General features: G+C 38.5%; 3 protein-coding genes and 1 long non-coding RNA gene across 7 annotated transcripts; 1 reads left to right on the forward strand and 3 right to left on the reverse strand.

Annotated features, from left to right (window-relative positions):
* Positions 1 to 2,748: 2,748 nt before the first annotated feature.
* On the reverse strand, positions 2,749 to 4,393 carry LOC105281385 (uncharacterized protein F10E9.5). Its single transcript, XM_011342592.2, has 2 exons — positions 4,011 to 4,393; positions 2,749 to 3,808 (listed from the first exon to the last, which is right to left on the reverse strand). Exons 1-2 carry the CDS (start codon positions 4,244 to 4,246, stop codon positions 3,298 to 3,300), a joined length of 747 nt encoding a protein of 248 aa, XP_011340894.1. The 5' UTR covers positions 4,247 to 4,393; the 3' UTR covers positions 2,749 to 3,297.
* Positions 4,394 to 4,642: 249 nt separating this feature from the next.
* Positions 4,643 to 8,593, reverse strand: LOC105287493 (TBC1 domain family member 15). Of its 2 annotated transcripts, none has more exons than XM_011353059.3 (10): positions 8,437 to 8,593; positions 7,774 to 7,866; positions 7,186 to 7,687; positions 6,916 to 7,095; positions 6,707 to 6,801; positions 6,417 to 6,615; positions 6,104 to 6,321; positions 5,710 to 6,024; positions 5,452 to 5,629; positions 4,643 to 4,795 (listed from the first exon to the last, which is right to left on the reverse strand). In XM_011353059.3, exons 1-10 carry the CDS (start codon positions 8,539 to 8,541, stop codon positions 4,755 to 4,757), a joined length of 1,926 nt encoding a protein of 641 aa, XP_011351361.1. In that variant the 5' UTR covers positions 8,542 to 8,593; the 3' UTR covers positions 4,643 to 4,754. The 2 variants fall into 2 exon arrangements, with proteins under 2 accessions (XP_011351361.1, XP_011351360.1); XM_011353058.3 differs by having other exon boundaries at positions 5,353 to 5,629.
* Positions 8,594 to 9,391: 798 nt separating this feature from the next.
* Positions 9,392 to 10,360, reverse strand: LOC113561631. 3 transcript variants are annotated; one of them, XR_003406326.1, is made up of 3 exons: positions 10,027 to 10,360; positions 9,867 to 9,962; positions 9,392 to 9,758 (listed from the first exon to the last, which is right to left on the reverse strand). XR_003406326.1 is itself a non-coding variant. In XM_026968268.1 (3 exons), the coding sequence occupies exons 1-3, from the start codon at positions 10,039 to 10,041 to the stop codon at positions 9,519 to 9,521; spliced, it is 249 nt and encodes an 82-aa protein (XP_026824069.1). In that variant the 5' UTR covers positions 10,042 to 10,178; the 3' UTR covers positions 9,392 to 9,518. The 3 variants fall into 3 exon arrangements, 2 of the variants coding, with proteins under 2 accessions (XP_026824069.1, XP_026824068.1); XM_026968268.1 differs by having other exon boundaries at positions 9,392 to 9,671; positions 9,867 to 9,947; positions 10,027 to 10,178; XM_026968267.1 differs by having other exon boundaries at positions 9,867 to 9,947; positions 10,027 to 10,151.
* A 136-nt stretch (positions 10,361 to 10,496) lies between these two features.
* Positions 10,497 to 11,793, forward strand: LOC113561632. The gene is made up of 2 exons (XR_003406327.1): positions 10,497 to 10,669; positions 10,842 to 11,793. It is a non-coding gene; the product is annotated as an uncharacterized LOC113561632 (long non-coding RNA).
* Positions 11,794 to 12,047: the final 254 nt, after the last annotated feature.

The raw sequence follows: 12,047 nt of genomic DNA on the forward strand, positions 1-12,047 counted from the left end.
TTTAATGCGTACGTACGTGCCGAGATTCAACCGGGCCCTATGAGTTTCGCGCATAAGCCCGCGATTTTCGCGGATCGGATACGATTTTTGTGAATTTTATCGGAGGTTTTATTCGCATCTAACCTCTGTCGATCGACCACGCAGTCGCACGCGATTACGAGTGATTTGGGATTTTGTTTTACTCACTCCGTAGGGAAGTGTGTTCGCGCGTGTTGATCTTGGCCATTCATCCTCTATTTGCAGAGCCACGATTATCATCCAAATCGAAATATCGATGAAGGGTAGACGTAATCAGTGTAGTTAATTAACGACGATGTGCATGTGCATAACCTGATGGCCGCGCGTCCGTTGCACTTTTCCGGAAAGAGCATGTTGTTTGAAGGATGTATGTACCCAGATAGCCAAGTCTGCCGAAAGCAGATGATGCTAACTATCTGCTATCAACTATTGCCAGCCAAAAGACAACAAATTTGATACAGAAGTTGTTATTAACGATTAATTCGACAAATTGGTGCCAGAAATGTAACAGAGCTTGCTCACAAAATCTAAGAACAGATTGGCGGCAGAAACCGAGCAGAATCTGCAAACATGGCTTGAAGTCGGATTGTCGACAGAAACCGAGCAAGATTTGCGCACGCGGAATCTAACGGCAGATTGGCAGCAGAAACCGAGCAAGATCCGCGCGCGCGGAATCTAACAGCAGATTGGCAGCAGAAACCGAACAGGATCTGCAGCTTTTGACAGTATTCAAATTTACACGGCTATGAATATGCGTTTTCGCTCCGCACCGCTATGCGGTGCACACGTCGAGTTCTTACTCGATGTTAAGATTTAGCCTAACAGTTATATAAGTTAATATACGCGCCTTGGCATGATAATATTAATTTTTCTGAAAATTTTGCACTTGCGGCACAGAGGCTCCCATGGACAACGTCCATGTAGATCACGCACGCCACAAGCAATCTGAAGTTCGAAAGCAAAATTCGGACTTCGGATTAGAATAAATTAACAATAAGAGAGAGATTATGCAACGAACTGTCAGAAAGACACATCAAGCCAAATGTACTTTAATTTAACAAACAAACAAATGCGTTCTTTTAACACATGGTAATATAAAATGCCAATTTATAGTGTGTTAAAAGTAAACACATGCTTTAATATATCGTAAATATGAATGGCCAAAAGCTGCAGATTCTGTTCGGTTTCTGCTGTCAATCTGCCGTCAAATGTTAACAGATCCTGCTCGGTTTCTGCCGCCAATCTGCTGTCAGAGTCTGTTAGCAGGCTCTGCTGGCGGATCACTGTCCTAATGCGGACATAACGGATGCCAATTTGCTATCAACTTCTGCAGTAATCTGTTGCCAATCTGCTGGCAGATTGCACACATTTTGCTTACTGGGTATATACATGAGGCCAATCGCGGCCAATTTCAAGAAAATGGCGGATATTAAAAATTGCAATGTTACGGTGGGAATTGTACACGATATTTAATATGAAAAAGTGTCTGGTTTTATATATCCGTTTACTCATTTGTTTACTCACACGTAAATAATAAAGACGCTTCTGATAATTTCTCGTGATTTACTTTTAAATGATAATTGCGGAGCGCACACGAACACGATTGTTCATCCACCATTACTATACTAACTATGCCAATCGATATTTATCGAAAAGTAATATTGCGATTCTCGAAAAATAGAAACGCTCGAAGCATCAACATGAAGTTAGCTTCTATTTAATCGTTCAAGTGGAATTGTACAGAGATAGAAACAAGTACAGAAAGTACAATAAACAAAACAATTACTCAATATCGAAATAATATCTATAATTTGAAATATGCATACCTGGTAATGATCGATGGTTATGCAGCAATCGGTTCTTCGCACTTCAACGAGATAACAATTAATGTAAAATATGCGAAAGGGAGACAAGAATTCGAGGATGTAGGCGTAACCGGCACAATTGGAATCGCGACATTACAACACGAATTGTATACAAAACTTAACATGTTACGACGAGCGGTCGACGTTTTATTCACTTATTCACGCTTAATATGAGAGCCCGCTACCGATTTCCCGTGCGCGAAATTCACTTTCGGACGATACGATTGCAAAATATACGATATAAAACACAGAGCGCGATGCGGATGCAACCATGCATCCGCCATGACACTTCGTAACTGTGGCTATTCGAACGTCGAATTTACCCAAAATGCAAATCGCGAGTCTTGAGATATCGAAACATTTGGAGTAAAGAACTACCCACAATTCCACTTTATAATCATTACGATATTACGATACGTCTAACACGAAGACAGCAGATGCTTAAGGTGATCCTGGAGTTGCTAGTGAACTATTTTTTCACTATAGCGATGGTAATTGCAGTTTCGAAAATTCTCTTTATTGCTTGTGCAGAATAAAAAATCCTTTTCCACAAATGATGTATAGATAGAAAGAAAGCCCGCTCTACAGGACTTTATATTCAAAATGGAAAAAAGTTAAAAACTTGCATTTGTCTTTTCTAACTTTTTTCCATTTTGAATATAAAGTCCTGTAGAGCGGACTTTCTTTCTATCTATACTTCATTTGTGGAAAAGGATTTTTTATTCTGCACAAGCAATAAAGAGAATTTTCGAAACTGCAATTACCATCGCTATAGTGAAAAAATAGTTCACTAGCAACTCCAGCTTCCCCTTAATTCTTGAAACAAAACAGAAATGAATTCATTATATTAAAAGAAGCTGCAAATGATGTTATAAATTGATTGCAATAGTTTATTTCGGATACACAGAATTCTTTCCCGATTTACGAATGATATTCAAAGATCACAATCAAACTTAATAATTACGTAATTACATATACATACATTCATATTCAGAGCACGCGTACAACGATAATAGCGTCTCTAAAAGCGGTTTAAAACTCACCTGATGTGGCTGAGAGGCCACATTGAAGGCGCTTTTGTCGTCGTTTTGAATATGAGCCATCACATTTATTACCGACCGTTCTCCAGTACGCGACATAAATATTCCAAGATTTAACCTAACCTGCCATCTCTCGATCATTCCGTTCGGCGGCCAAGGAATGTTCAGTCAATAATAGGATGCAACGAGACGCAAAAAGTATAAGAAAAAAAATGGTAACGTTATTAATCCTCATCTTATGAAAAATATATTCGAAAAATATAAAATAGTAATATATTTTACAGACAATATGCTAAGTATATTATACTTATATATATATATAGATTAGATAATCAAGCTGGCTTTAAACGTCCAACAATTTAAAGCTAAAAGTTCTACGGTTTAAGAGGAATATTGGGCCAGTATTGGGGACTTGTTAAATCTTTATATCTGTTTGCTGCAACCTGCAGGGCAGCTTCCATCGCTAATATTTTGGGAGCAGCATCGCCGTACAACAACCCTGCTTCTTTTCTCTTAGCTTGGACAGTCTCAGGAGTGCTAACAGTAACCGGTTCCTTTTTCACTCCCTTTTTCTTCTTTGGAGTCACGTTTTCTTCAGATTTACGTCTTTCTTGCATTTCTCTCCTGTGCCTCTCGCTTTTCTCCAAAAAGGCCAGCCAATCTTCAGTCACGTTCAGCTCGAGATTTTCGCTGGAATTGGCAGCTGCTTCTTCCTGCGTCTCTTCATCTTCATCATTTTCCATCTCATGAGAATACTGTCCTTGAGTTTTCTTAGTGCTAACAGAGGAGCGATTACGACGAGCCAGCGACCTTATCTTATTTCGCAGTATTTCATTCTCTTGCTCAAGAGCTATGCAACGCGATCTCCACCAGGTTATGTTGTGCCTGTAAGAAGCAAGAATTTGCCTTAGAATTGATTGATTGATTGCCAGAAAGCTTTCTCCGATGCTATAATCAAACTGTAGTTATTTTTCCCACAGTCAATTATAACGAAACATTATTTACAAATTTTCTGTCAACAAACATGCAAGATATGGACAGGAAAGGAATAATAACATAGAATAAATTTTATACTCGCTTTACAAACCTGTTTTGCCATTCCTGAGCCGTTGCATAATTTTTCCAAAAAGCGTCCGCCTGCATCGTGTCCATCACCACTGCTTCTTGCGTGTCGAAGGTGCTAGTGTGCTCCAGGTAACCTTCCCACTGTTTCGCAGACCTAACCTCAACGTCCTCAACACGACGACGCAATTGTTTTCTCAAAAATTTCACGTACTTCACGTATTCTCTCTTCCTCAACGTTTTCCGCTGTTTCTGTGGCATCGTCGCGACAGGCTTCGTACCACGTCCAACACGAGTTACGTTTTACACAAATCAAAAATTAGCCAGCACATGAAAAAGCACTGTTATTTATGCTCACACAATGCTCGTGGATGTGATGGAAACGTCAAACGTCTTTGTCTATTACCATCAAATGTCACCATTATTTTCTTTTTTAAACTTTTACTTTTTCGCAATAAACCATAGCGATTTACTGTAAAATGGAAAAAATATGTTTCAGCAGTTTTTAATACAAACTTTCAGTTACAATAATTCTTAATTAAATTAAATTTTTTAATTTCTTTTTACTGATCTTTATGTCCCTTGAATTAATCTGTACATACAAGAATGTGGGATGTATCAAGTGGCAATGAGGGAGCCGCATAACAAAAGTCTATGAAAGATTAAATAGGTGATTTTTATTAGAAATATACAGCACTGTTGTGAGACTTTATACAAATCTAAAAAAGACGCTTTAACTTAGGTGAGAGTGATGCATGTATAACACTTATCAAGGTCTGGAGCTGTCATCTTTATCTTGCTTCCACCCATCTGAAAGTTGCACATCAGAATCGTCGTAAGAAAGGAATCGTGTTTCTTTTCTACGTGTTTCTTTAAAGTACCTACATATTCTTCACGTATGCACATATCTTTTTTTCCTCTCTCTCTATCTTTGATACAGAGTAAGTGTTATAAATATCTCAAAATTCAACGCAACTATTAGTTACTTCTCAAACTGTAACTATTAGATCCATTTTGCACTTTGGAATCTCAAGCTTAATCACAAATAATAGTGGCGTGTCTTTTAAAGAAAAGGGCTGCATTATTCGCAGGGAAACAAATCTAATATACATTCTAAAAACATATCTTCATCTATTTTATACTTTATCTCTCGGAACATTCAACCGTTATGCCGAATCTAATCTCGTTGAAAGCCGCGCGGATGTCAATTATTGTCAATAATATTACATAAATAACGCATGTACGTAAGACCTCGGATAAAGATTGCAAGAAATTTGATTTTTCGTTCGACTCTCGGTCACCGTTTTCTCAGTGGATCATAATAACGGTCCAATCCTGACCTCATATGTAGGATAAATTCAACCCACGTTCAAACGTTACTTCATTCTCCCCGAACGTGACATTGGCGCTGCTCGAACTATTTCTCCTCGAATTGCTACTAGCTTCCTTAACTCGCGTGTTATTACCGGACGCCTCGTCATCGCTTCCGTTCATCGACGTCGCCCTGTGCAACGGTTCCAGCCCGATCATCACACGGATCTCGTCGGGAATCTGATCCGCCACCGACATAAGCTGATAGTAAATACCCTCCGCTTTAGCAACTGTCCAAGGTAACTCGATGTGAAGCGACAAATCGTTTATGTGCTGTGAACAATAGCAGTCGTGAAAGATTTTAGCGGACGGATAATCGTCAATAATAAATTGCCACTTGAACATTCGATTACCTTCAGAATCTCCGTAAACCCATAATTATTTTCTATTAAAATATTCTTCTCCGTGTCTAATATAGCTGCACACACCAGCATGTGGAAGTTCTTGCAGGGCAGATCCGTCCACAGGATCTCCCACAGTTTCAATATATCGATCGCGCTGAATTCCCGCTTGAAGAGCACCAACAGCCATCGGAAGCAGAAGAACATGTTGCCGGAATCGTGTCTGTTCAAGTAGTACGCCAGCTGCGGCTCCGTCGTGCACAGCAAGGTATATAATTGACATAACTGTGTCTTCATGCCCTTCTGATCCATCTCGAAGTTAGTGCCCTGCTTGAACGTAACGCCGTGAAAAGTCGCGAGAATTGATATCGCGCTTCTAACAACAACGTTGGAGACGACGACTTACGACTCTGTTCATGAATCCGACGAAACACCAAAACGCATCGACCTCGTTGTCCATTAGAAACAAGATGGGACTAAGAAGATCGCTCATACCCTGAACGTATCCTAAGTCAAAATTATACATCACGTATGTCATGAGTATGTCGTACAATTGTTCCAAGTGCGGATTATTATCTCCCGTGTAATAAGGATGTGTCCTGTCTGTCCTATTGACGTCTTTCTCTGAAATAACGTTAAAAGGATACGTGAGTTTTCGTTCAAGATATTTCAAACCACATTTATCTTTAAATTATAATATCTGCGCCATCTGTATTTACCTATCAAACTTTTTCGTTCTCGGTAGTCAGAAAATCGGCTTTCCTGCGCGGGCGTCAAGGTACGCCACTGCAACTTCATCGTGAAGTATTCGTCAGTCTTTTTCCTCCTTAATTCTAGTCTCTCGTTATGCGTCGAGTTCCATGGATAATAATTTAACAAGAACTTCCATACTTCGATACGCATAGATGGACAGATGCCCTAGTATGTAAATCAATACACACGTGTATAGAACTACGTCGTACTTTCTTGAGATATCAATATATTATTGGAGAAATATTGTGACATATACACCGCGAAAGATGATCTCTTTGACGGCCTCCGGATCGGTAATCCTTCCTTCCGAGTCTTTGCACTTCTCCCATTGGTCCTCCGTCAGTGGCGCACCTAACATAATAATGAAACTTTGTTAAGCGTAAATTAAATTAAATTAAATTAATTAAAAGCGTAAATCCTGTTTTATTTATAATAAAATAACGTTGATTTCTGCGAACATATTACCACGTGGACAGGGTGGTCGCACAGGTAGCTCCACTCCGACTCCGATCACTTCGTACTCCTCGGTAGAGCCTACGGATCCTACGGTTACAGATATACGCGGATGATGCTCCAGTGTGAACGACTGATTCAACAAGTCGGCAACTGCTTCTTCAACGGGTCGCTTTACCGGTTCTTTGTACACTATAATGTTATCCATAGCACACTTACTTACATATATTACATGCGAGAACAATTGTGTCTCTAGCGAGCTACGCTGATGCGTCCACTTACACCAGATGTCCGCGAGTTTGCTGAACGCCTCCATCGTTGTCTCGTAAGGACGATTGTGTAGGTTTTTCACGAATTTCCACACGTAATCGGAAGTGTTCTCCTGGAACAGGTCCAATTCGGCGAAGGACTTTTTTAATACAGTCTCGACCTCGTCCTGCACAAGATACAGGTTCTTGTCGGAGCGCGATTTCACGAATTTAATAAATCCTTTCAGCGAGTTAACAAAACTTTCAGCATTACACAGCTGAAAGAAGGCAACGTAGGTGGTACCATCCCTCTGCATGAATATGAGCTGCTGTCCACCGTGATTCACTCGAAATGACTTCAAGTCAGAGAACAGTATCTTAACGGTTCTTGTACGTCCGAGGGAGTCCGGGCCCTCCGAAGATGTGCGCGTTCTCCTCGTATGCGTGTCCACTAAGGACCATTCCGGATCCTGATCTTGGCACTCTGACACCACTGAATCTTCCACAGGCTTCCATTCTATGCACTTGCCGAAACTCTGATGCATAAAAACAAATAAATGTTTAATAAATTTTTTTCAACATATTCATACTTGGATAATTTTAACGACAACAAACTTCTTACATATTCCACGATATTAAGTGTGCCTGAACTATGGACCTCGTCTTCCCTAGCGTTTGCCCCACGAAGCACAACACCTGTATGGATGCAGAGATCCTGCACAAAATCAGTGAGGCATTTGTGAAACAACAATTTGCATAACCGTGATACCACATTTTCCATTTACACAAATATCGATTCATTTTTTTTTTAGTGAAGGCATAAATCGTTTATGAACAGATTGGAAAACATCAAGGCAAGTTATACCACTGAGCAACCGAAGAAGAGCAACGATCACCCGTGCTCCAACGTGATGATTCTCTCGTGCGAATCTTCGGCGAGACTCGTGATTGCAAAAACAAACGGTCTTAAATATACACTTGCGAAATGTCAAAGCGCACTGCAGACCTAACCTGTCTGCACAGGTGAAAAAACACGGTACGACAAAGCGTTTTTTTACCGAACGAAAAGGTACATTCGTACGATTAATCGAATGCTTTCCCGATACTCGCACTTATCTTCTGCGCATCAATTTCCGCGAAATCCGCGAGGCGACACATGTGGGCGGATGCAAATTTGTAAAACGTCATTTCACACGACGCGGCAACGTGATCATTGCCCGATCCCGGCATGTTGTCATTTGGTTAGGATCACTCTCGCAAATCGTCCCGCGAAGGATTTGCTCACCTTTCCCTGCTCGGTGGGCTCGAACATCTCGGGCTTTGTGCAATCGATTGTCGTCTTCGTCGAAGTCAGCTTACTACACTCGCTCTCATCGCAACTATCCCACATCGTGACCGCAGTAGCGTAACCCTCCCGATTTTCTGTTGGCTAAAACGAAGTGCGCATATGCGGAATAAGGAGGTAGGCCCAGGCAATGCAATTTGAACTTGCCTCTCACTCGCTCCCTTCATTCTTTCTTCCTCCCATCGAAGACCTATTAAATCGTGAAATAAACCGAAGAATAAACGCTCCGCCTGATCCTCTGTTGAATCACGCTACTTGGAAATACAAATTGGTCCGATTCCTCATTGAATGGTCATAAGTAGAGTCCTAAATAATCAGAGAAGCGCAATCGGCGTCTCACTTGCTGATTGGCTGACCGCCATGTTGAGCCCGTAATACATTCTGTTGGGAAACTAACCGCAACCGGCGTACCGTAAGTGAACAAAAATTATAGTTATAATGTTTTTTTTCCAACAAAATACATTTTAGATATCCTTAATATGTGCAATTGTTTTTGACAAGACTATATATACAGGGTGGCCCGAAGCTTTACACCGTCATATCTCTTAACAGAAACATCTGACAAAAAAATGTTTTTAACAAAATTTACTTTTTTTTATCCGTAGAACCCAACCATCTAACATTTTATAGGGGGTCCCGTTTGAAATTGTGAAGTTACCCCCTGCCCCCCTTAGAGGGGGGCAGGGAGTAACTTCATATTTATGTAGTTAGAAAGGCCCCTCGAATACATAAAACTTTCTTATGAACAACTTTTTGATTTGACAAATAGTTTCCGAAATATTCAGCTGTTAAGAGTTATGTGGACCACCCTGTATATATTATGTATTTATATTATGATAAGAATAAATATTTATGTTGTAACAAGACTGATATAAATAAAATAGTACTAAACAAATTATGTACGATTGTCATTTATTTTAAAGAAAATATTACAACTATGATATAAAATATATTATCATAAAAGTTATCCTAAATATATCTAAACAGTGACACAATAATTAGATTTGTCAACATTTTCTTTGTTACTTATTGGAATTCCTTTTAGTGACAGTAGGCTGTAATCTTCGCAATGCCTTCTCCATTTGAACAATCTTACTGAACATCTTACGCAACTGCTGCAAGCCTAAATTACGCTCAACTGTTAAGTCTTGAATAACTTGTGATGCTTTGTTACACTGTAATATCAGTTCATCAATTGTACAACATTTTACTTTGCGAACCAGTATAGAAGAGATTGAATGTCTTTCTTCAATAGAATAAATCTACAACATAATTTATAACAAACGACTTGAAACCATTATAATTAAATTAAATTATTATTATATTAAGTTGACTTTTTATAATTGTGAATACATTATATTAATACTGACCTTTGTAGAATTTGATTCGTGAATAGATATGTTATGAGCCTTATTATATCGTTGTTCCCCTTTATTAAAAAGAGCCAGCTCCTAGACAATGAATAACTATCATATTATGATAATAACTTTATTTTCTTTAACGTTTTAACGAAATATCGATGTTACTTACCAAATTGATCTCCATTTTTCAATTTAATGTGATATTCCGAAACTTTAACTTCTCTTTAACGTTGCTACAAGTTCAGAATTAAAATTACAACGTTTCTGCATAACCTACTTGGACGAAATAGACAAGCTGCGTGTGTACATATGGACAGCTGCGGGCCCAACATGGCGACCATGGGAAGCATGGAGGGGGTAACGATTGCGCTTCTCTGATTATTTAGGACTCTAGTCATAAGTAAAATGTTTCTTCGACTTATCGTTGTGTTATATTACTTGAAAACAAAACTAGCGTCATCTGCCATGGAGACATACCACTTGACGTTAAATAAAAATTATATCGCATTTATCGTTGAGTTGTACTACTACCTCACTATTCGACATTAATGTGGCGTGCCACTAGATCACTAGGGACCGCCACAAAACCCTATAATACTGAAGACAACTGACGTGACGACATCTACTGAACAGCGATCTACGTTCACTTCAAATGATGGGTTCGTACTTCGCAAGCGCTGACCGAGTTAATAGGCGCCTACAAACATTTTATAATAACACGTTGCTATGCATGTTGCACCGCCACCAACTTGTTACAAAGTTTGCGAAAATACAGGCGCCAAAACCTCGTTTACCGAGCCCATTGCATCTAGGTTAGTTCTAAGAACATCCGTTATGATCCACCACTATCTTTGTTTGGAAAATGTTGTATATATTGGCACATAAATTTTTAATCTTTTCACCTTGCATTTCCAATATCTAAATTTGTTTGAATTTTAAACAAGTAGTTATAAACATGATATGATGAAGTAATATTTTTTATAGTCACTCCCATTTTAATAATAGAACCTTGCGGCGTTCAGCTATAGACTTCTGGAAATGTTCAACTGAAATTCTCGCGTCAGCACGGTGGTTAGCGAATGTGTTAACAATAATAGACGTAAAACAATTTCTTACTTATAAATAATATGATTTTTACATGTTAATCAGACAACATTCTTATTTTACGATATAATTAATGGAAATATAAAATAATATTTCTTCTAATTTAATATTTCCATGTCCGAAAGCGTATATCTGAATAATTACAAATCACAAATAAGAGCAAGATTAAAGAAAAAGAATTTCAGTTTCAGAATTTGTAGTTTCACCTAGATGAGAAATATTTTATAGATCGATCTATTTATTTCACAATCTAAAAACTGTCCAGGCGATAAAAAACATTTGTGGACGGACTTAAACGTATAAATATCTTTCACCGTTTTTAAAATAAATGTGATTGCATGTTGCACGATGCAGCGACATGTACAAAACGCTTTGCTATTCTTGACTGCCTAAACGGGCTTAAAACTCAAGCGCAGGTCATCTGCATTATTAAGCAGACGAAAGTGCACCTTCTCATGTAACATACGATAAATTTCACCATGCTTCCCAGTTTCGCAAGTATCTTATTCCTTCAACAACGACATATTGGAGGAAAATATTCTTTTAAATACATAAAAACTTATTTTAGAATTACGCGAAAAAGTTATGATTTCTAAGCGTCTATATCATTATACTTATCCATTGCGCGTGCATAAGTTTGGCAAATAAAGAGCTACTGTTATATCATGATAAGAACAATAAACCTTAGTCTTTCGAATGGTACGTACGTCGTATTCATTCTAATCGCTCTCAAATTCTTTATTTAGAAGTTAAAATTTATTTAGAAATAAAGAAGCTATATATCCACTTGTAAATCTACGTAAATGAATAAAACGATTGAACGATTATTTCTGAAATGCCTATGTACGTATTATTTTGATTTCCTTTATAGTTTATCTTACAACAACATAGCACATGTCATTATAGTTATTATACTCAATGTTGAATTCCTCTCTTTCTCCCTCTCGCGCCCTTCAAATGCAATTAGCAGGAAAATATTAAGTCATCACGAGTAATAATCCTCAGATTATATTATATCATATGAAGTCATGTAACTACGAAACGTGCGTGTGCGTCTCATACTTTGTATCTCGAATAATGATATTA

Source organism: Ooceraea biroi, chromosome 3 (assembly GCF_003672135.1).
Source record: "Ooceraea biroi isolate clonal line C1 chromosome 3, Obir_v5.4, whole genome shotgun sequence".
Taxonomy (NCBI): domain Eukaryota; kingdom Metazoa; phylum Arthropoda; class Insecta; order Hymenoptera; family Formicidae; genus Ooceraea; species Ooceraea biroi.

Coding starts and splice junctions, on each gene's coding strand:
- LOC105281385 (XM_011342592.2), bottom strand. CDS start 4,246: ATGCCACAGAAACAGCGGAAAACGTTGAGGAAGAGAGAATACGTGAAG. Junction 3,809..4,010: donor GCTCAGGAATGGCAAAACAG/GTTTGTAAAGCG, acceptor TGCTTCTTACAG/GCACAACATAACCTGGTGGA.
- LOC113561631 (XM_026968267.1), bottom strand. Junction 9,759..9,866: donor ACGAATCAAATTCTACAAAG/GTCAGTATTAAT, acceptor ATTATGTTGTAG/ATTTATTCTATTGAAGAAAG.
- LOC105287493 (XM_011353058.3), bottom strand. CDS start 8,541: ATGTGGGATAGTTGCGATGAGAGCGAGTGTAGTAAGCTGACTTCGACG. Junction 6,802..6,915: donor GCGACCACCCTGTCCACGTG/GTAATATGTTCG, acceptor TTATTATGTTAG/GTGCGCCACTGACGGAGGAC. Junction 4,796..5,352: donor GAATGAAGTAACGTTTGAAC/GTGGGTTGAATT, acceptor TGCAACTTTCAG/ATGGGTGGAAGCAAGATAAA.